Source organism: Pseudonaja textilis, chromosome 10, assembly GCF_049901715.1.
Source record: "Pseudonaja textilis isolate UNSWEBS1 chromosome 10, rPseTex1.2, whole genome shotgun sequence".
In the NCBI taxonomy this organism is placed as follows: Eukaryota; Metazoa; Chordata; class Lepidosauria; order Squamata; family Elapidae; genus Pseudonaja; species Pseudonaja textilis.
The window spans coordinates 13,052,158-13,074,891 of record NC_141999.1 but is presented as its reverse complement, the minus strand read 5'-3'; the positions used below and the strand labels follow the sequence as shown (position 1 = coordinate 13,074,891).

At 43.6% G+C, this 22,734-nt stretch overlaps 1 protein-coding gene and 2 long non-coding RNA genes across 3 annotated transcripts in view; all 3 read left to right on the top strand.

Moving 5' to 3' along the window:
* Nucleotides 1-10,603: 10,603 nt before the first annotated feature.
* LOC148124908 (uncharacterized) lies at nt 10,604-14,768 on the top strand. The gene is made up of 3 exons (XR_015744790.1): nt 10,604-10,757; nt 13,364-13,475; nt 14,096-14,768. It is a non-coding gene; the product is annotated as an uncharacterized LOC148124908 (long non-coding RNA).
* A 19-nt stretch (nt 14,769-14,787) lies between these two features.
* Nucleotides 14,788-22,734, top strand: part of LOC148124907 (uncharacterized) — a 126,648-nt gene continuing 118,701 nt past the window's right edge. Inside the window, exon 1 of the long non-coding RNA XR_015744791.1 lies at nt 14,788-14,820. This is a non-coding gene — a long non-coding RNA (uncharacterized LOC148124907). The remainder of the gene's footprint in view (nt 14,821-22,734) is intronic.
* Nucleotides 17,917-21,278, top strand: ID3 (inhibitor of DNA binding 3). The gene is made up of 3 exons (XM_026702492.2): nt 17,917-18,462; nt 19,571-19,642; nt 20,371-21,278. Exons 1-2 carry the CDS (start codon nt 18,139-18,141, stop codon nt 19,628-19,630), a joined length of 384 nt encoding a protein of 127 aa, XP_026558277.1. The 5' UTR covers nt 17,917-18,138; the 3' UTR covers nt 19,631-19,642; nt 20,371-21,278.

The following is a 22,734-nucleotide window of genomic DNA, read 5'->3' as shown; positions in this document are numbered from 1 at the left end:
TTGTGGGACGGCCTGCCAGCAAGTATTCCAGACCCGAGCCAAAAAAAAGCAGGGAAGATAGATCTCACTGGGTTAATTATAATGAGAAATCACCTAGTGGAAGTCGCATTATCTGGTTCCAGATAATGTAGAACATTGTTTTTCAAACTTGGCTGCTTGAAGAGCCGTGGACTGTAATTCCCAGAATCCCCCAGCTAACACCATCTGGGGCAAATCTTGAGAGGTGAATTTCACACGGAGTGGTCAAGTGTTTTGAAAAAAACACTGATGGAGAGTAATCTGCAGCTTATTCTACCGAGAGGCACTGGGATTATTCAAACCCACAATCATACACTCTTCTGTATCTCAGAGATGAAAACTGGAGCATGCTTGTTTACACCTCAATCTTCGGACAAAGAATCAATTCATAAGCTTCAGCCACCTGTGCGTTTAAAACTTTTTCTTCTCCCAGCTATGCCTGCAGCGATTCTCCTGTGTAACTCTCTGCTTTGTGCCGATTTCACAGCCAGTAAATTCTGAATACCTTACGGAAAGTGTGAAATAGATCTACTAATCCAATGACAGATTGCATACAGATAGTCCTTGAGTTACAACTGTTTGTTCAGTGGCAGTTCGAAGTCACAATGGCCCTGGAAAAAATTGACTTATCACAGTTAATGGCTGCTGCAGCATCCTCACCATCATCATGTGACCAAAATTTGGATGTTTGGCAACTGACTAGTATTTACGATGGTTGCAGTGATCCTCTTTTGTGACTTTCTGACAAGCCAAGTCAGTGGGGAAGTCACATTGACAATTGCAGCGATTCGCTTAGCAACTGTGGCAAGAAAGGTCATAAAATGGGGCCAAGCTCACTTAACTGTCTCATTTAGTGATGGAAATCCAGGGCTCAATTGTGGTTGGATGTTGTAAAGGTAAAAGTTCCCCTTGCACATATGTGCTAGTTGTTTCTGGCTCTAGGGACCAGAGCTCATCTCCGTTACAAAGCCGAAGAGCCAGCACTGTCCGAAGACGTCTCCGTGGTCATGTGGCCAGCATGACTAAATGCCGAAGGCGCATGGAACGCCGTTACCTTCCCACCAAAGATGGTCCCTATTTTTCTACTTGCATTTTTATGTGCTTTCAAACTGCTAGGTTGGCAGAAGCTGGGACAAAGTAACGGGAGCTCACTTCGTTATGCAGCGCTAGGGATTCGAACCACCGAACTGCCAACCTTTCTAATCGACAAGCTCAGCGTCCTAGCCACTGAGCTAGCGCGTCCCTGTTGTAAGTTGAAGACTATCTATATTGCCCAAAGCCTTAGTGCTGACGGTGTTTTATGAGTCGTTATCTAGACGTGGCACTAGAGAAGGCGTGGTGACTTCCAGCTTGGCAGATGTCCCCTGGCAGAATTCCCCAGCCAGCATGGCCATTGCTGAAAATTCTGCGAGCTGAAATCCCTAATGGCTAAATCTGGGAAACACTGCAATGCAAAAAACAATGATCCACCCACTGGAGAATTTTATTTCTATAGGGAAGTAACTGAAGTCTGAACACATAAGAAGACAGTGTGCCAACAACACTGAGCTGTTGGATCATCACCTCAGGCCTGGCTTACAAATGATCTGGTTTATCTTTTTGTTACAGGGAGTTCTTCACTTACAACCCCGCTTGTTTAGCGGCCGTTTGAAGTTATGATGGCACTGAAAAAAGTGGCTTGCAATTGCTGCCCACACTTACAACCAGCCCACAGTCACGCGATCACCTTTGCGACTTCCCAGCCAGCTTCTGACACACAATATTAATGGGGAAAGCCAGCAGGGAGAGTCATTGTCCTGTGATGTTTTGCTTAACAACTGAAGCAAAAAAAGTTGGTAGAATTGGGTGCAGCCCTGTGATGCCTCACTTAACAACTCCACTGCTTAACGACTCCTTTCTGGGTACCTATTGCGGTTGGAAATATAAATATTTTGAGGTGTAATTTTAAAAGCTTTCTCTACCCATACTTCCCTGTCAGAATATTAAGAGCTATTACAGAAAGCTACTCTGCAAGGCGTCATTGGGAGCTGAATATTACGCAGGAAAGGAATTCTTTTCTCACCTCCCCAAAACAGAAGGAACACCAAATTTACAATCCCCTCCCCCAAAAGAAGGAGTTAATAAATATATCCCTGCAAAGGTGCTGGGATCCTGCCAACCATTGTCTTTGCAAAGGGAGGCTTTGAAAGATTGCTAAATTGCAAATTTAATTTCCCAGAATTAAACTTCTGAAGTGATGTTGCATCAGACAATCCAGGGCATTGTTGGTCATTTTTAATGGCCTCTCATAATCCGTTTGGGTCAGTGGTGAGATTCAAAATTTTTTACTACCGGTTCTATGGGCGTAGCTTGTTGGGCATGGCTTGTTGGGCATGGCAGGGGAAGGATATTGTAAAAACTCAATTCCCTCCCCACTCCAGGGGAAGGAGACTGCAAAATCCCATTCCATCCCCACCCCACTAACCTGCTTTCCAGCTTCGTTCTCCTGTGCAGGGCAACCAAAGAAGACCCAGCCGATCAGCTGGGATTCAATGGGAGGCGGAGAATAGATGGGGGCGGGGCCAGTCAGAGGTGGGATTTGCCAGTTTTCCAGAACTGGTCAGAACCTGCTGGATACAATCTCTGGTTTGGGTCTATAAAAACTTGGGAGAGGTGTGTATCCATCCCTATTTGTGTTTCCTCAATTGCAGTGTCAGCTAAGATCTGATCTGAGAAGGACTCAAGAGTAATAGGTCTAACTGTGTTTTAAAAAAAATTACATGCAACAAAAGTAATTTCCTTCGCAAATTCAGAGTCTGTATGTTTCACACCTTTTTAATACTGTATAGAGAAATATACTATGGATCTTTGCTTTGAATCTAATAGTCTCCCACATGGCTAGAATTTGTTCCCAATTTCTGGAAAATGAAAACTAGATTCTGATCATACAGGTATTCCTCTCTGCTCCGAGGGACCAGTTTTTGAAAAGAAAGGATTGGATGCAAAATGGAGATGATTTCCCATGAAAAGTCCAGGATATAAATGAATGGCAGAGAATCACTGGCTCTGCAGGCCAAATATGGAAATGAAGACATCTGAACACAAATGTTTTGAAGCCACATTCACTTCCCAGACTATAGAAGCAGTCCTCAACTTATAACAATAGCACTTATATACCGCTTTATAGTGCTTTACAGCCCTCTCTAAGCAGTTCACAGAGTCAGCCTATTGCCCCCAACAATCTGGGTCCTCATTTTACCCACTTTGGAAGCATGGAAGGCTGAGTCAACCTTGAGCCTGGTGAGATTCAAACTGCCAAATTGCAGGCAGCTGGCAATCAACAGAAGGCGCCTGCAGTACCACACTCTAACCACTGCACCACCATAGATCACGATGATACTGACTCTACCCTATCGCCTGCAAAATTAGTTTAACAAGGATTTTGCACACAGTCCCTGGCAAATATTTTCCTTTCTGTTGCATGTACACCTGGAGGCATCATCAAAGTTGAGAGACAAGTCAATGCTTTTCCTTTGAGATGGCTGCAGCTCTAGTTCCCATCTTGTTCATTGCTAGGAGTCCTTTTCTTTTTAGGCAAGTTCCTTTCTCCTTCTCCTCTTCCTCTTATCCTCTCCATCAACCCCCTTCCAGAGCCAAGGCGTGAGGCCATCTGAGGCTATGCTTACACAACAGGAGAAGTAAATTAATCAGATGTATTTGCACAATGGCTTAGCTGCCTTTAAACTTGCTGGGGGTGGGGGTGGGGTAATTACAATCATTTGTGGCTTGGTGTCTTGTGTGAGTCTTCTTGACCATGGGGTGGGTTTGGGTTTCAGCATACTGAGTAATCATTCAAATGGATGGATATTAAGTCATCAAGGTAAGGTTGCTATGCGAACACAGCTTTAAAAAAAAAACACATTTGCACAGTAACTTTTTTTTCAGTAGGGTCTTCCTTTTTGGATTTGACCACTTTCAGATTTGAATAGAAATCTTAGTAAGCTTTGACCAGGGGTCCTTGGTGGTCTCTGAGCTTGCTTGTTTTCTTGCAGACATTTCATTTACCCAAACCAGGTAACATCATCAGTGCTAGTAAGGTGGTGCATTTTGCTGCCAGTTTTGACCCAGCTAAGATAAACCTTTAATAAAGCTGCTGTCGAGAAAACCGTCCATCGTTAAAAGCAGGTTTACAAGAAACTTGCCCCAACAACTAGCAATCAACAACCAACTACAGGTAGTCCTCAATTTACAAGAGTTCATTTAGTGACCATTCAAAGTTACAACGGCACGGAAAAAAGTGACTTATGACCATTTTTCACAGTTATGACCTTTGCAGCATCCCCATGGTCATGTGATCAAAATTCAGATGCTTGGCAACTGGGTCATACTTATGACCACCGCCGTGTCCCAAGGGTCATGCAATTCCCTTTTGCAACCTTCTGACGAGCAAAGTGAATGGGGAAGCCAGATTCACTTAGCAACCGTGTTACTAAACAACCGTGGCAAGAAATGTCGTAAAGTGGGTTAACAAATATCTCACTCTAACAACAGACATGTTGGGATCAACTGTGATCATACTGTAGGTCGAGGACTACCTGTACATATATTGTTCTGACCCAACCCTGATACCAGCAAGAAAATCTCTAGCAACTCAGTAACTCAAACCTTTACAGCTTTAATCTACAAATAAACTTCTTTGTAGATAAAAGATGGCTTGCAGTCAATTAGTCCAACCAGAAAAGCCTTGACAGAATTCTTCAGATAAACACACAATGCTGGGTTCTTTGAACGTTTTTGCTTTCTGCGAAAGCAAAAACCTTTTGAAACCAGGCTTATATTCCCTGGAGGGGCCATTATGTTGCATCCTTACTCCCGAGTTGCCTGTGCTACTCCAGCTGTTCTCGTCTACGAATCATCCTGCACTCATGCGCACTTGGCACAGGCTCCTCGGGAACCTCCTCATCGCTGCTGCCAGCCCCCACAATCCCTAAAGGCAGCAGCCCACTCCCTGATGGTTCTGGCCCCTCATCAGAGTCCTCGTTCTCCTCAGCCATCTACACCTGCTGCCAGCTAACCACAACACATATTTAGATCCAGGTTTGCCATCCATTAAGGCAGTGGTCGCCAACCAGTGGGCCGGGTACCACTGGTGGTCTGTGAGGAAATTTTGGTGATCCGCAGAGAAATGTCCCCGCCCCCACCAAAGCAATTAATACAGGCTGTGCGGGAACACAAGGCTGCGCCCCCACATGGCCCGTGGGAACACAAGGCTTGCGTCACTTGCATTGTGAACAACATGAGGTAGTGAGCGGAGAAGGGAAAGGGAGGAGAGGGGGAACTTGCCCCAGTTGCCCCATGCGCCTGGCCTAGCCACCGGGCTGCTTCTTTCCACTTCTTTCTTCTTCTGCTTTTGGCTGCATGCAAGGAAAGCAGCTAAAGTCTTTCTATCTCTCCCCCAAACTCTGCCAGAAATGAGTCTTTGGGATCCTGCAAGGCCTCCTGCTCCAAGAGGATGCGCTGGTTAACAAGTCTCACAAAGATTCATTTCTGGCGGAGTTTGGGGGAGAGAAAGAAAGACTTCTGCTGCTTCTGCTGCTTTCCTTGCATGAAGCCAAAAGTCTCTCTCTCTCTTTCTCCCCCTGAGAACAGAGCTGGAGATAGTATCCTGCGATCCCAAATAAAGAATGATTGATCCTTAGGAAAACAGGGTGGAGAATTTTCCTGCAGACTTTTTGGGGTATTTTCCCGGGGTCTCTGGTCTATGGGGTTAAAATTATGAGTTAGGTGGTCCCTGAGGTTGGGGTCCTTGCATTAGGGAGAACATCAAAACTGATCTATTTCCAGTCTGCATCAATTCTGCAATTGGTTTATTAAACCATACATAAATTTATATTATTGCAAACACTTTCCCACCAACTCAATTTTCTCTAATACATTCAAAATAGTGCACAACTGCCTTATTTTCCCCCCCCCCCACTTTGTAATTTTCTTGTAATATTTAGATAGTGATTTTTACGTAGGTTTTTGAGCATGGAATTGCATGCACACCAAAAGGGGTCTAGGTTTCCATTTATATATTAAATTCAGGCTGCGCAGATTAGTTGCTTCATGGAACCGCAAAGTCCAAGGGCAGCTCACTCTGGCCTCACTTGACTTTGAAAACCTTGGCAGCACCTAGACCAGAGCAATATTTTTCAAACTAGGCCACTTCAAGATGTGTGGACAAGTTCACACATATTAAAGTATCCCAGGTTTGGAAAACACTATAGAGAGTACACAGGTAGTCCTCATCTTATGACTACAAAAGAGTCCAAAGTTTCCATTGTTAAGTGAGGTGAGTGTAAGGCGAGTTTTGCTCCAATTTATTACCCTTTTGCCGTAGTTGTTAAGTGAATCACTGCAGTTGTTAAGTGAATCCTATGTTCATTAAGCGAATGCGGCTTCCCCCTCATTGACTTTGTTTATTGGAACCAGCTGGGAAAGTTACAAATGGTGATCATGTGACCCTGGGAAAGTGCAATGGTCATAAATAGATTCCAGTTGCCGTGCATCCAAATTTTGATTACACAACCGGGTGGTGGTGGTGGTGTTGCAACAGTTGTACGTATGAAAAACGACCATGTGAATTTTTTCAGTGCCGTTGTAACTTCAAACCATCCTTAAATGAATGGATTGTAAATTGAGGACTACCTGTACTCTGCATTTCCCAAGAATAACAAGGCAAAGGTGAGATAACTAGGCCTCATTTCCTGCTTAGTGTCGGAAAGGACACTTCACAATTGCCTTGGAAGGGCAGAAAAGAAATGGGAACAATGTCATTGACCAAGAAGAGAGGTCACCACGATGTAAAAAAAGATGTTGAGGTTCTAGAAAGAGTGCAGAAAAGAGCAACAAAGATGATTAGGGGACTGGAGGCTGAAACATATGAAGAACAGTTGAAGGAATTGAGTGTGTCTAGTTTAATGAAAAGAAGGACTGGGGGAGACATGATAGCAACGTTCCAATATCTCAGGGACTGCCACAAAGAAGAGGGAGTCAAGCTATTCTCTAAAGCACTGAGGGCAGGACAAGAAGCAATGGGTAGAAATTAATCAAGGAGAGAAGCAACTTAGAACTGAGGAGAAATTTCTTGATAGTTAGAATAATGAATCGGTGGAACAACTTGCCTCCAGAAGTTGTGAATGCTCCCAACACTGGAAGTTTTTAAAAAGATGTTGGACAACCATTTGTCTGAAGTGGTGTAGGGTTTCCTGCCTAGGCAGGGGTTGGACTAGAAGACCTCCAAGGTCCCTTCCAACTCTGTTATTCTATTCTATTCTATTCTATTCTATTCTATTCTATCCTCACCAATTCTATTAATCTCTCCCCTCCTTAAAGGAAGGCCAAGTTAGTACAACTCTTAAAGCAACACCATCAATAGGATTTGGGGCACACAAAGAAGGCTTAAAAAAATAACAACAACCAGATCCCTTTAATGAGTAACAGAAGCGGTGGACTGAGTGGTGTGAAATCCAAAGCCCTTTTCTGAATCCTTTTTGAAGCCTGCACAATCGCAATATTGATCACCTTCCGTATCAGAGCCGGTGTCTTTCAGTGCGGGCACCGGCTAGTAAATGGAGGTTGCAGGGAGGGAGGGAGGGAGGAACGCATCGCAGTGCTTTGAATTTCCCAGAAGCAGCTGGCTTAATTTACCACTGTGGGAACAGAATGCCGGACAATGCTTTGATCTGCACCAATTCCCTAAAAAGTCATTTTTCTCCCATTCTTCCTCTAAAGGGGAAGCTTCTTGGAGAACCCACTTAAATACAGGAGTGACATATACATTTTAATATTCTTTGGATGAAAAATAAGGGCTTGGTCCACGAAACCCCAAACATGTTAACACAGCACTGAGCTTAATCAACCTTACTTCCTAAGGAAGGAGGTGCCAGCTTGTAGAGAAAAGTCTTCCCAATGCCAAGCCATCCAAAGAAAGATATTTAACTGTAGCTAACTGTAGCTGTAACATTTGCACAACTATTAGGGAAAATTATACTTTTGCCTACTGTAACTACACATAGGATGACGTCATCTTGCCCGTGTTTGGTATGGCACGGATTGTAGCCTGAATTGATTTTTAAATATTTTGAATACTGCCCTAACCGTTGGGTGTGAGACTCACGGGACAACATCATTTTGAGAAGTTCGCGCAAAAATTCAGGCATGGTTTAAAACAGGTGTGTCTAACTGGCGTCCCACTTGCAATTCTGGTCAGCTAGTAGAATGCATTCCCCATGAGACATAAAAATATAAATAAACAAAGGAAGATTGTTATTTACATAAATAATATTATATATTTTATATGTGGCCCAAAGACAATTCCTCTTCCATTATTGCAGCCCATGAAAGCCAAAAGATAGCACAACCGTCTCCAGGGTCCATGGCCACAAAAGGTATTTAAGTGTGGTCTGTGGTAAAGGAAAGGTTGAGAACCACTGGTTTAAAGGAAACCTATTCTTCTTTGGGAAACCTATTAACAACAAAGAGAATAAAATTATCTGGCCAGGTCATTTTAATCTCTCCTCCCTCCTTTCCATCCTGCTTTAAAAGAACCAGTCAAACATTCAAAGCAGAGAGTTCTTTCTTTTTTTCTTTTTTTAAACCCTAAGCATTTGATTTGGGGAGAAAAATAATGAACTCTCAAGAATTTCCCCCTTTAGAACTTGCTGGAGTTGAAACCATTTCTCAATTGTCTATGGCATCATTGGTTTGATTGCAAAGCTGCCAGGAATCCCAGATTCTGGAACTGGGAGATATTCCCTCCTTCCTCCCAAGCCAGCATTCTTTTCCAGGGGTTTGAGGTTAACCTGGTATGATCAACGTTTACTCAAGAAATGCATTTCCACTTTGCTGTCCTTATTTATTGTTGCTCCATCTATTTTCGACTCCAAATCAGTCTTCCAAAATCACATTTTGGTAGACTAGAAAGGGTGTGTGTGTGTGTGTGTGTGTGTGTGTGTGTGTGTGTGTGTGTGTGTGTGTGTGTGTGTAAAGTCCCATCTATAGAAGTTCTGCTTTGAATATACAGTATTCCAGTCTTGCCACTTCTGTAACCATATTGTCACTAAACACCTTAAATCTTTGGGGGGTTTTTTTCTTCCCAAGTTTGCATTTATGAATTAAGTTTTAAAGTACTTTAAAACAAAAACTCAGTTTTGCTCTGGCTGGTAGCTTTGAGATAGCTGGTTGTTTTTTGCCCCAAACCAAGTGAACAAAAATAATATGATCATCACCAATTCTCCTAAAGCAGCAACAAGACTATTTTGAAGCCAAAAAAACCCAAAAAAACCACCTTCTGGTCAGGAACAGAGGGGATTAGGGACAAATTTTCCAGGAGGCCAAGTAAGATAAATTGATGGAGAATAAACTACCAGGAGGAAAAAAAGCCAGAAAATCCTTTGGAGAATGAAGCTGGATAAAGTAATGATAGAGAAATGAAAGCCATATTGTGTGCGTTTCCCCTCTCCTCCAAAAAATATTGCATTATGTATTTCGTTCGCGGGTTGGATGTGCTTGTTCGCAAAAACAAGACTTTTGGGACAAAAGTTTTTGGAAACTTTTTTTAAAAAAAAACTTTCCTGGGAATTGTACGCTGTATGCAATATCTCTGCCCTCGAGGGCACAAGGAGGGCTATCGGTTATCACTTCGAAAGCACCCCCCCCCCAAAAAAAAATCGAAATTCATGCTAGATTAGCAACTGGCCCAGATTTGCTTAGTGATAAATGATCCTCTTGATTCTGTTCCTGATTATTTTTACTTTTTTTTTTTTTGGCTCCGGAACGGGGCTCGATTCCAAAATAATAATAATAATAATAAAAGCAAAAAAAAATAAAATCACCCTCTATGCTTTTTGGTTAAAAATCCAACGAACTGCTCAGTTTAGCAGCAAAAAAAAAAAAAAAAGCGGGGGGAAGGCGCCTTAAAAAAAAAAAAACCCGCCTCTTCCCAAACTTTGCGGCCAGGACTCCCTCTTCCTCCCCCCTCCCCGAAGCCCCGCCCCTCCGAGGCTCCGGGCCCCGCCCCCGCCCTCTCCTCATTGGCCACCCGGGGAAAAAAGGAAGGGTTTCGGTGCCTGAGCCGGCGGAAAGGTTGCCTTGGCCACGCATCCCTGTGTGAATGCATGACGTTCGCAAAGCTGGCGCCAGGCTGTCTGGAGCTGCGAGTTAGATCAACACAGCTGGAGGGGCAGAGACACAGCTGGGCAAAGGGAGCAGATTCCTCAACAAAAAATAGGATTGTGAGAAAAGTACTTAAACAAAAACAGTTCAAACAAAAGCCTTAATGACATCCTTTCATAAAAAAAAAAAAGAGAGGAAAGAACAGAAAAAGAGAGGGAGGGGGAAAGAAAAACCGCTTGCAGGACCGGGATGGCTGCGGAGGGGCGGGGGGAAGGAAGGGAGTGGGAACACAAAGTGCAGGGATGCAATTGTGCGTGTGGGGAGAATGGGCTGAATGCGGTGCGCGCAACCAAAAAGGGGGTCCGTGGACAAGGGGAGGGGGGTGTAGAGGGAGGATGGGTGTTGCAGCCGGCCTTGAGTTGCTTTGCAGGACTGCATGAGCCTCCTCCTACTCCCACCCCCAAAAAGGGCCAGATTAAACCATAGAGGCGCATCCAGAGCCCTTTCTGTGCAGTTGTGCAGGAAGAGGCTTCCAGGGCTGGGCTGCCCACTTGTGCAAATGGACCCGAATGTATTTAGGACCCGACTGCGCATTTCTTAAAGTTGAGTGTTCCGATTCCATGTATAGGAATAGCCATATTCATATTAGGGATAATTTATATAGTCATAGTTGGGGAGCGGGAGATGGAGGGAGCAATCTCTCAGTGTGCTTGGGGTGCCTGGTTTTGGAAAACATCACTTGGGAATCTCTGCCGTTTGCAATTTTGCTGCCGGGCCTCACTGAAATCAAAGGTCCTGGACATACCTCCAAATAAAGATAGTCCTCAACTTAAGGCCCACAATTGACCAAATTCCTGTTGTTAAGTGAAACATTGGAGCGAGTTTTGTCCCATATTACGACTTCCCTTGCCCCATTTCTTAAGCGAATCACCACCAACATTAAATTAGTAACTTGGTTGTTAAGTGAATCTGGCTTTCACCGTTGGCTTTGATTGCCAGAACGTCGCAAAAGGGGATCAACGTGACTCCCCTGGGACACTGCCACCGTCATAAATATGAGTCAGTTGCCGAGCACGTGAATTTTTATCACATGGCAGTGGGCAGGGGATGCTGTGATTGTCATAAGTGTGAAAAGGATGGACTAGCTGATAATCTACATCGATTTGTATAAGCCTGTTTTTGGTTCTCACCAAGTTGAGAAGCCACAGAAGATGGTTTTGTTCAAAGTGAGTTGTTCAAAGAGTTACAAAACTGGAAGTTGGGTTTTTTTTTCTTCTCCTTCTCCCCCTCCCTTGCAAAGAATGGAGGTTACTCCGAGGTCAATCTTGTCAGTTGCCTTTCTGCTTAGCAGTGAAAATTGGCCAGGCCAAAGAAAGGAATTGGGAGGAAGAATGGAGAAGTTACTCAAATTTAAACCATTCAACTGGTTTGAATAACAAGCATGCAAACTCGGTGTTCTTAAAAAAACGTTTTTTTCCTCCCAGTAATGTGGACTGGAATCGTTTAAGGAGGATGGAGAGTGTGTGTGTGTCTCCCTCCCACCCCCGTGTATCAAAACACCCACAAAGCAAAAGTTGATTTTTAAAACTGAGAAATTTAAATTGGAGGAGGGACCTGGAAAAAGATGATATCACGATGTGGCGAGAAAATGAAAAAGAGATGGTACGAGCCTGAGTAAATAAAATGGAATAACTTTATTGTCACTTTATGTACACTAATCGGCATACATTCAAATGAAATTCCGTCGCATACAGCTCTCAACGGATCACCACCTCCACCATACACAACATAAACATGACAAACAAACAAACGAATAAATATGCATATACCCACAGACCCACATATATTATTATACGACGCAGAGAAACAACACAGTCTAATTGGGATGCATACATGCGCATGGCGAGAAAAACGAATCTTGCGAGTTTACCCAGAGGGATGGCATTAAGGAATAAATCTGTTACAGAATCTGGTAGTCCTGCTAGAAATACTTCAAACCTCCTCCCGGAGGAGAACAACAGAAACAGACCATCAAGTAAAGTTCAGAAAGTAGTTTTATTTAGAAAAAATCTGGTAGAATAGAAGGAAGAGGTGGGTGAGAAACCAATGGAGGGTAGATAGGCTGGAAACATTATTCTGGAGAGGGGCAGGAATGATCTACCCTGGTTCTTTCAAGATTACACTTAACACTGGATAATTACCACAAAGAATCCACTGGCCTATGCAAATGGTGCTGTAATTGCATATTTATTCAATCTATATGCCATGTTGTTTGTTTGTAACACCAAAACAAGACCTTACAAGCTTTTTGTGCATGCTACCTTCGGATTTGGCAGCAAACTTCATTAAGTGGAATGGAATTTACTCCCGAGTAAATAGAGATGCAGCCTGATTCTTTCTGTTTCACTTCCAAATAATCAACTGGGGAGGGGAAGTCCAATAATTAAATTTTATGGATTTCTAAATTGTTGACTAATTACATTCTAGCATCGTGTTCAAGCAGGTGAGATACAAACCTATCTGCATTCACACACACACACACACACACGTGTGTGCGTGTATGTGTCTTAGTATAAAATTTAAACCAAGGCATTTTGATTAATTTATGGTTCAATATGTTGTGCCAGAGAACGATATAAAATTCTATAAGACACTGAAGCTTTCTGGGAGAGCATTTCCACGCCATGCTAATTCAGCCCCATTACGGGTACTCCTCAACTTACAACAGTTCATTTAGTGACTGTTCAAAGTTACGACGTCATCGGAAAAAAGTGACTTATGACCATTTTTCACATTTACAACCTTTGCAGCATTCTCACAGTCATGGGATCCACATTCAGATGCTTGACAGCTGACCCATACTTACGACAGTTGCAGTTTTTTTGGGGGGGAACGTGAGCCCTCCTGGCAAGCAAAGCCAGATTCACTTAACAACCATGTTACTAACTTAACAACCACAGTGGTTTACTTAACGAGTGTGGCAAAAAGGTCATAAGATGGAGCAACCACTTAGCAACAGAAATGTTGGTTTGACTGAAGTTATAAATCGAGGACTACTGGAATATCTGCGACATTGGAAAATGGAGTTAATTCATTTTTGGCACAAGTATATTTGAAGCTAGTAAAATGTCCTTAGCAAAACATACTACAACTCTGTGGATTGGGGGATTCTCCATTTATAAGGATGCTGTTTTATCCTTCCTCCCAGCTCCTGGGATTCAACTCACAACAGAAAAAGTGGATGGATGCCCTTGTGACTTTCCCTCAGGAGCCAATGGGATGTTTTTAGTATATAACCGGACAAAGGCATATAACACAAAGTAAGGACCATTGTAGCAGGATTATTAGATTTTGTAACAGTTTTGTTCCTTATGCCATCTGCCTTGTAAACTTGCAGGATTCTTTTTCCCCACCATCTATATGTGTACTTTCAAATTAGACTGTTGTTTCTCTGTATCTTATATGTGTGTGTATGCGTGTATATGTATGTCTTCTTTTGAGAGCTGAATGCAATGAAATTTCATTTTAGTCTATGCTGATTAGTGTATGTTTAAAGTGACAATATCTATTCTACACTACTCTATTTTATTAATTCTACTCTACTCTATTCCTATTCTACTCCACTCCACTACATTCTATTCTATTAATTCTACTCTACTCTACTCTACTCTACTCTATTCCACTCTACTCCATTCCATTCTGTTCTATTAATTCTACTCAATTCCACTCTATTCTATTCTATTCTATTCTATTCTATTCTATTCTATTCTATTCCATTCCACCCCACCCCACCCCACCCCACCCCACTCCACTTCACTCTATTTCATTCCATTCTATTAATTCTGTTCTGTTCTATTCCACTCCACTTTATTCCATTCTATTCTATTCTTATACATTAAGCAGCTCAACTTTATTTTTTATTTTTTTGCTATGAATAAAGAATGGAGGTGTAAGGAATTCTGTAACTGCAGATCCGATGTCAACCCAAGACCTTTTCCTGCTTGGCATCGGCTTGCAAGATTGAAGCCCAAACATTACTTCTACAAGCCTGAAAGAGACTTGTAACGTGGTCCTCCACATACAACCACAACACTGAACCCAACATTTGCTAACTGCTAAGCGAGACAATTAAATGGGTTTTGCCCCATTTTACCTTTTCTTGTCATAGTTGTTAAGTGAATCACTGTGATTGTTAAGTTAGTAATATGTCGTTAAGTAAGTCTGGCTTCCCCATTTACTTTGCTGGTCAGAAGGTCACAAAAGGTGATCATAAGAGTCCGGGACATAAATATGAATCAGCTGGCATGCCTCCAAATTTTGATCATGTGACCTTGGGGATGCTGTAACGTGCTTTTTTTCAGAGACATTGTAACTTTGAATGGTCCACTAAATGAACTGTTGTAAGTCGAGGACCACCTGTAGTAGTTTTCCAAATATCCTGACACATAAACCTGAAAATTTAGCCTTGGTTTTCCCATCCAAATAATGGTCCTGCAATGCAAGCTTAAGTATATAGAGTGGTGAAGACTTGCATCTAGATCAGAGGTCTCCAAACTTGGCGACTTGAAGACTTGTGGACTTCAATTCCCAGCTCTCTCTGGCTGCAGAATTCTGGGAGTCCACAAGTCTTCAAGTTGCCAAGTTTGGAGACCTCTGATCTAGTGTGTCACGGATGACATCTCGGAATTCCCATTCCTAAGGGAAGAGTAGGGAAAAGGGCAGGTTTTAAAGCCAGGTAGGCAAGTAGGGAAGAGTAGGGGAAAGGACACTTTTAAAGTCAGGTCCCAAAGGAGTTTTTTTTGAAGAGGCAACTGGATTTTCTGGTTTTTCTTCGAAGATGTTTTTTGCTTCTCATCCAAAAAGCTTCTTCCATTCAGTTCATGTTTTCCTTGCAGGTGGAAAAAGAAAGAAGACTCAGAAAGTTAGCCAGGGCTCTCCTTGAACCTGGTTATCCACACAATTCTTCAACTCTCCGATGAGAAGCGGAACGTCTTCTAAGAAAATCCAGAAAGTCCAATTGCCTCTAGAAAAAGCACCTTTGGGACAACCATGGTAGTTCCTGGGGTTTTATGGAAATTGAAATCCTATTTTAGCTGGAGGACAGCGGAGGGGGGGGAATATGAGCTACATCAGTGATGGCGAACCTTTTTGTTGTGGTGTGCCGAAAGCATGTGCGTGCCGGCACCCACAATGCAATGCGCCCCCCCTGCGCATGCCTGTGCAACACCACCGCCCTGCTCCTTTACCTGCACGGTGCCTGTGAGTATCTCCCAGCTAATTTTCGGCCCGTTTGAGGCCATTTTCATCCTCCCAAAAGCTTGAGGGAAGCTTCTGCAGCCTTCCGAGGCCAAAAAACGAGCCTTCCGGAAATACCAGAAGTGCCCCTTCTCAGCCTCTGGAGGGCCTCTGGAGCCCGGGGAAAGCTTATTTTCACTCACCTGGAGGCCCAAGGGAAGCCTCTGCAGCCTCGGGAGGCCAAAAAATGGGCCCATTTCAGCACTTCTGATATTTCCGGAAGGCCCATTTTTCAGCCTCTGGAGGTTTCCCTTGAACCTCCGGGAGGGCGAAAATGGCCCCAAATGGGCTGAAAATCAGCTGGGAGGTGTGCACATGCGCAATGCAGGTAACTTTGGCTGGGGCTTGCGTGCCCGCATAAATGGCTCTGCATGCCACCTGTGGACATAGGTTCGCCATCATGGAGCTACACGATAGCCAGTTGGCTGACAGATGACTTAAAAGATGTCCAGCATTAGCTTGCCCCAAGTTGCTATTGTTGGTTGTTGTTTTTTTTGCCATTAGAATGCTTCACTTCTGGTGACACTCAAGTCATTTTGAGTAGGCTGACTTAGCTTTGGTTAAAAACAGTCGGATCACAATAAGTCAGTATTTAGTATTCCAATATTAAAGGCCTGCCACAAAGATGAGGGGCTCAACTTATTTTCCAAAGCACCAGAAAGTAAGACAAAGAAACGATGGATGGAAACTAACCAAGGAGAGAAGCAACTTGGAATTCAGGAGAAACTTCGTAACAATGAAGACAATTAACCAGTGGAAAAGCTTTGCCTTCGCAAGTTGTGGGTGCTTCGTCACTGGAAGGTTTTAAGAAGAGGCTTAGACAGGCCCTTGTCTGAAATGTTATAGGCCGGGACTCCTGCTTGAGAAGGGGGTTGGACTAGAAGACCTACAAGGTCCCTTCCAGCTCTGTTCCAACGGATTGAACAAATGGTTTGTTCAAATCACCCCAGAAAAAAAAGGACAATAAAACAGTTGCATAACGTGTGTGAGGGGTTAGCATTCCTAATTAAACAAAATTCATCTGCATATTTGGAAACAATTGGGATGATCATGAGGCATCAGAGAAAGGAGGCTTGCGTATGATTTAGAAATATCGGCGAGAGGATTATTACTCTGCTAAACAACTAATTCCCACAAGACTGTCAAACTATTTTACTAAGACTATTACTATTCTTCTCATCCTTTCTATTACCTATCTCCTCCCACTTATGACTGTTAACCTTGTTGCTTGTATTTTTACGATTTATATGGTTTTATTTAGTTTCCTAGTATGATTTGGATTGCTTATTTAGTATCCTAGGAGTATCAGTAAGTGTTGTATCTTATGATTCTTGACGAATGTATCTTTTCTTTTTATGTACACTGAGAACATATGCACCAAAGACAAATTCCTTGTGTGCCCAATCACACCTTGGCCAATAAAGTATTCTATCTATTTTGGGCCAGTTTATTTTCCAGTTCATCTTATAGTTATCCCTCCCCCGACCTCCAAGAATAACAAAAAGCTGGTTGCTAAAAGCTGAAGTCTCTTAGCCATTTCTCCCCTTGGGCATTTATTTGTCAAATAAAAGATTTTGTGTGTGTGTGTGTGTGTGCAATTCCCACTTTCACTGCATTCTCTCACACCACAAGAAACTCATGTTTCCACTATCCTTTACTTTGGGACTCAGTCTGTTTTCCCCATCATAACCTCAGCTTTCCCCGCAATTAATTTTCTTTCTTTTCCTTTTCCTTTTCTTTCCTTTTTTTTTTTTTTAAAAAAAAACTTGGTCACAAGATAATTCCTGACGCCAGAAAGTCTGGAGGTCATATGAGTAGCAAATTGAGGAACAAGGCGGTACTAAATCCGTACAAGTTTTTTTTTCCTTTTGCTTCCCCCGATGATGGGAAGTCTGGTGGGGGGGGGGAGAGAGGGAGAGATGTAAAAACCTTGGGAAACGTTATATAGCTTTTTAGAACGAGGAAAGCTTAGGCGACAAGAGGAAGGCAAGAAGAAAAGAGGGGAGGAAAAAAAAATCTGGCTGTTTTCTATGGTCTTAAGTATCTGGCGCCCCTCTCGGCTCCGTTTCTCCCCCTCCTTAATCATCGTTATTTTAATGAAAAAGGAAAAGGGGAAGATGCCATCGACGTATCTTTTGAACAGAGCTGGACTTCACTGAATGGAAGCGGCGGGGAGGGGGGGGGGCAGGGAGGGAGGGAGGGAAGCGGCGTTTGATGGCGGACCCCGCCCCCTTTTGGCCATCAGCGCTTCCTCATTCCTTTGATGTCCTTCGCTATGTGGTGCCCGCCGGAGCCAATAGAAACCCGTCTAGGGCCTTGCGAACGTTCCATTCCAACCTTTTCGCTGTCATCCGAGGAGGGGAGGGGGAGGGCGCCCCGGCCTCATTTGCATAAAGAGGCGGGGCCGCTTCCTCTTTTCCCTCCCCCCGCACCCCGGATAAGACAAAAAGCGCCGCTGTCAGCGCTGCTGCTTTGCGGGGGCAAAAAGTGTCTTTAGAGAGCCGACTCGGAGTAGGAGAAGATCTCGTCGGAAAAGGTTTTTTTTTTTCCCCTCCTTTTTTTTCTTCTTCCACTCCCCACCCATCTCCGCCTGGTCGCCCGGGGGGGGGGCCCTGTGTTCATTTCCTCGCCAGCAAAAAAACAAAAACAAAAAACCCCTGCTCCCCCCTCCGTCCTCCCCAGTCCACCATGAAAGCGATCAGCCCGGTGCGGTCCGTCAGGAGCTGCTACGAAGCCGTGTGTTGCGTGTCGGATCAGAGCCTGGCCATCGCCCGGGGCAGCAACAACAAGAGCCCGGCTCTGGAGGAACCCATGAGCATCCTCTACGACATGAACGACTGCTACTCCAAGCTGCGGGAGTTGGTGCCGGGCATCCCGCAAGGCAGCAAAGTCAGCCAGGTGGAAATCTTGCAACACGTCATCGATTACATCTTCGATCTCCAGATCGTGCTGGAGGAGCAGGCGAAGAAGGGGCAGGAGCCCTCGACCGAGGCTTCGCTGCTCTCTTTAAAAGTAAGGGAAGGGGACCCTTACCGGGGCGGGGATGATGGAAAGAAAAAAAAAGCCGCGCAACGGAGGGAAGTTGGGTGGGTGGCTGGGACTCGGTGCCTCTAAGGGTAAACCTGCACACACACACACACACACCCCACTCCTCATCCCCTCGCCCTGTTTCTCTTTCCTACCCGTCGCGCTTGCTCTTAGAACTACAACACCCATCGTCCTCGGGAGGATGGAGAGAGTAGTACTGTCATGTGGATTCCGCGCGACGGCTCCTGGCAGCCCCTTTGCGCCGGTCCCCACGCGCGCCACTTGGGTCATGAGCCGCTTCCTTGGGTGGAGGGGAAGGTTCATTATCCCGGGTTAGTCCTGGAACAAAAAGCCCTCAGGAACTTATTTGGGCGATGTGGGGGGGGAGAGGCGTTGAGGACTTCCACTGCCCGCCTAAATTTGAGCGTCCACGAAACTCCTTTAAGTCCAGTTTCCTTGAATTTTTAAGTTGTTCTCTGAGAAGTTTTTTTTCAAGGGCTTGTCTTGGGTGGGGAGGAGGTGGAAATGAGGGAGCCGCTCGCAATCCATCCAAAACTGGATTACAATTGGGCTTTAGAAAAGCAGATCCCGGAGGGTGGGGGGACAAGCGCAACAAATCTGGCTTTGTAAATTTTGAGTCTCAAATCTTTAGCAAAAAAGCCAAAAGATTTACACAATTTGGAAATAGGCCTGAAATCCATAACTGCTTAAGAGTAAGTCGCGGTCAGAGGGGACTACTGGTTGTGCTTTCCTTGGCAGGAAGCCCCCATTTTATATATATAAATACATATTTCAAACAAACTGGCCCAGGTCACCTTCCTTTGCAGAATCTTTTACAATTGTGAGTAAAAAAACGGGATTGAAATATTGACTCCATTCAAGCAGTGGGTTGATCCAGTAGAGAGACCTAGAACCCCAGATCCTTTTTGCAAAAGCCTGTAGTAAATCTGTGCTTGTTGGCAGAGAGTGGGGTAGTAATGGAGAAATAAAGAAATAGGTCCACAGGTCTGGACATTGATACTTTGAAGAACCTGGTACTGTATTTAAAAGTTTAGTCAACGTGGTATTTTTCCCCCCCTCTTCTTCTCCAAAGGCAGCTGAACTTGCATCGGAATTGTGCTCAAAGGAAGACCGAACTCTTTGCCACCACTAAGGCTTTTAACCGGTAAGGCCAACTTGAGTGTAGACCACCTACCCTCTCAACCCCCTAGGATATCTTTCTCCCTTTAAGCCACCAAAACCTCTTGGCGCTTAGCAAAGGACGGAGCCTTGTTTTAAGGGCTTGCTGGCTTAGAAAACTAGGTTACCCACAGTAGCCTTATATGACTCCTCTCACGCTAAGAGAATGTGTCTTTTATGCCCCTTGTTCCCGCTGCCAATTCTGCAGCAGCTTGGGCCTTTTAGTGGGGTTTTTTTTTTTTTTGCCTGTAAATGGAGTCATTATTTTTACAATGTCATTCTTTTAATAGCTTTAAGTCTCTGCAGCTGCTTAAACAGCCCTGTTGAAATGAGTGAATCAAGAGGCACTCTGCACGAGCTTGCTTTCTCTCTCTCTCTCTCTCTCTCTCTCCCCTCCCCTTTCGGTAGTCAGGAAGACACAGCTCTACAGTTGTTCCCCTCTCTGGCTGGAATCTGTAATTTTAGATCCATCTGCAGAGAGTTCCGAAAGAGAAGCGCCTGTGGCTCGCTTGCCTTTGGCCCCTCCGGCTTCCCCTCCCCTTTTGGTTGTTTTGGTGCCAATTAGCCAGCCCTCAGCTCTAGAGCATTGGCGGCTGATTCCTTATCAGCTGGAGGTACATGAAAGTTTCCTTCCAGGCGCCAGCCTGTCTGCAGACCTGCCTCTGATCTGTTGCTCAAACTGACGGAGCTTTTTTCTTTCCCCCACCCATTCAGGCTGCAGGTGTGGGATCCTGACACTGGGTTCTCTCCAGCGAAAGAAAGAAGGGGGAGGAAGAAAAGAAAGAAGGAAAAAAAATAAAAATAAAAGACCTTGACTGGAGAAAGAATCAGCTGTCCGAAACTGGGCACCCCCTCATGGACGGACCTCCCGCCCGCCCGCTGCTTTTATCTTGCAGATAAACTGTGGAACGAGATCACCCAAGGCAGATTTCTTGACTGGGTCTTCCAATAACAACTTTTTAAAAAAATAAATACCGTGTTACTTTTATCTTCCATCAGCCTGAAAACAAGAAGAAACTGCAGGCCAGGAGTTAGGGGTGCTAGGGGGAAGAAGCTTTCTTGCCTTTTATTGTCAAATTACTCGTTGGATTGCGGCATTGCACAAGAAGGAACTTGGTATCCTAAAGCAGTTTTTTGACAAAAGATAGAGAAGAAGAAAGGGGGGGCGGGAATCTCTTCTTTGAGCCATCCGATTTGTACTGCACATTGTTTGGGCTGAAGAGAGCTTAAAAAAGAAAAAGAATGGACTTCCATTCTTCCACAGTTGCAATGCTTTGGTGTGTAAGAGATCTATGGAGAGAGCTGTTTTTTTGCTCTTTTTTTAAAAAAATGAAGCAAAAAAATAACGCAGCTTGTTTGTATATTTTGGATTATAGTTTTTAAACTTCAGTTTGGGGAGGGGGAAAGGAAGGGATGTTAAGACTATGAAAACTGAACTCACTTGAGGTTGGTTGAGCCTCATGAGTTAAATTGTTGAACTCTATAATAGAGATGACATATGTACCTTTTTTTGGCAGGAAGGTAAATTTGTTTCCGAGAATTGTACTTGCTTTGTAAAAAAAAAAAAAAACCAAAAAAACTTTTTATAAAAGTTTCTTAATAAATTTTAAACTTTTTTTAAATTCCTTGGAAATGCTTACAGGTTTTTTTTTCCCCCCCTGGGAGGGAGGAGAGGTTAACCTAACATGCGTGGACAAATCCAAATATAGTTTGATCACATGTTTAAGTCACTTTTAATGGGATACAATTATTTAGTTCTGGATGCTGAAGAAGAGATCTTCCAAAGACCACAATCACTATAAATTGTAACTTCCTGGAATAATAATAATTCCATTGGCCACTATTTTAAAAACTAAATTAACCCCCACATTTAAAATATTGGCGTTAAAATCTGGAGGCAGCCAATCTGAGCAAAGATTTAGAGCAGCTTTAGTTTGCTGATTCCAGTAAAACACGTTTAAGCAAGGAAGAACGCTTTGTATTATTAGGGTATTTGTCTCTAAAATTCCTGATTGCTGAACAGCTTCATGCAAACTTAAGTTGGCAAATACAAACTGCTTTAATTATTAGAAAATGGTATAATCTCACCAGGGAAAGTGCTGAATATTTGTCAACCAATATTGAGCAACAAATCTATCTGGATTTAGAAGTTGAGCAGAGAACTTATGTTGCTAAGATTCTTCCCCCGCTTTCATCCTGTATTGCTAATGGTAGGCAGATTGATACCTGCAGGAGTTAGAAGTGCTGTGTGACAAATTTGGGAATTACCGGCTCCTTGGGTTTGCAAATTTGCATGCATTCTGCTAGCAATAATATTTTTATTTTGGCCTGGTATGGGAATGAATTCCGCTTGTTTCTGGGGGGGAAAAAGTTTATGGAATGATGTGCAACCTGGCTTAACTGGACTATAGCAAGCCTATGTAATGCTAAATTACATTGGAGATTTGGCTTCATTACCCTGTAGTTTTTCAATCTTCAGTTAGTCCAGGGGTCTTCAAACTTGACAGATTTAAGATTTGTGGATGTCGCCTCCCACAATTCCTCCTCCAGTCATGTTAGCTCAGGAATTCTGGGAGTTGAAGTCCACAAGTCTTAAACTTGCCAAGTTTGAAGACCCTTGAGTTAGTCACTGGACCTTAACCCATCTTGCAGATGTGTACAGGTAGTCCTCAATTTATGAGCATAACAGAGCCCATAATTTATGTCATTAAGTGAGAAATTTGTTTCTCACTGAAGACTTTCCTTGCAGCATTTGTTAAGAGAACCAACTGCAAATTGTTAAATTAAAAATATGGTTGTTAAGTGAATCTGGTTTCCCTATTGTCAGAAGGTCACAAAAGGGGATCACATGGCCCTGGGACGCTGCAACCATCATAAATATGAGTCAGTTGCCAAGCAACTGAATTTTATTCACACGACTGGGGAGGCTGCAACGATTGTAAGGGTGAAAAATGGGCATACTGTCACTTTTTTTTGTTGCTGTTGTAATGGATCAGTCACTAAATGACCTGTTGCAAGTTATGGTTTGAAATAGACCAGTTCCCAGAACCTGGATCCCTAAGCTTCCAGAGAAAATGA

Bases quoted from the DNA above. Each gene is read 5' to 3' on its own strand.
- ID3 (XM_026702492.2), top strand. From the start codon at position 18,139: ATGAAAGCGATCAGCCCGGTGCGGTCCGTCAGGAGCTGCTACGAAGCC. The intron at 18,463-19,570 runs GTAAGGGAAGGG...TCTTCTCCAAAG, and splicing joins CTTCGCTGCTCTCTTTAAAA to GCAGCTGAACTTGCATCGGA.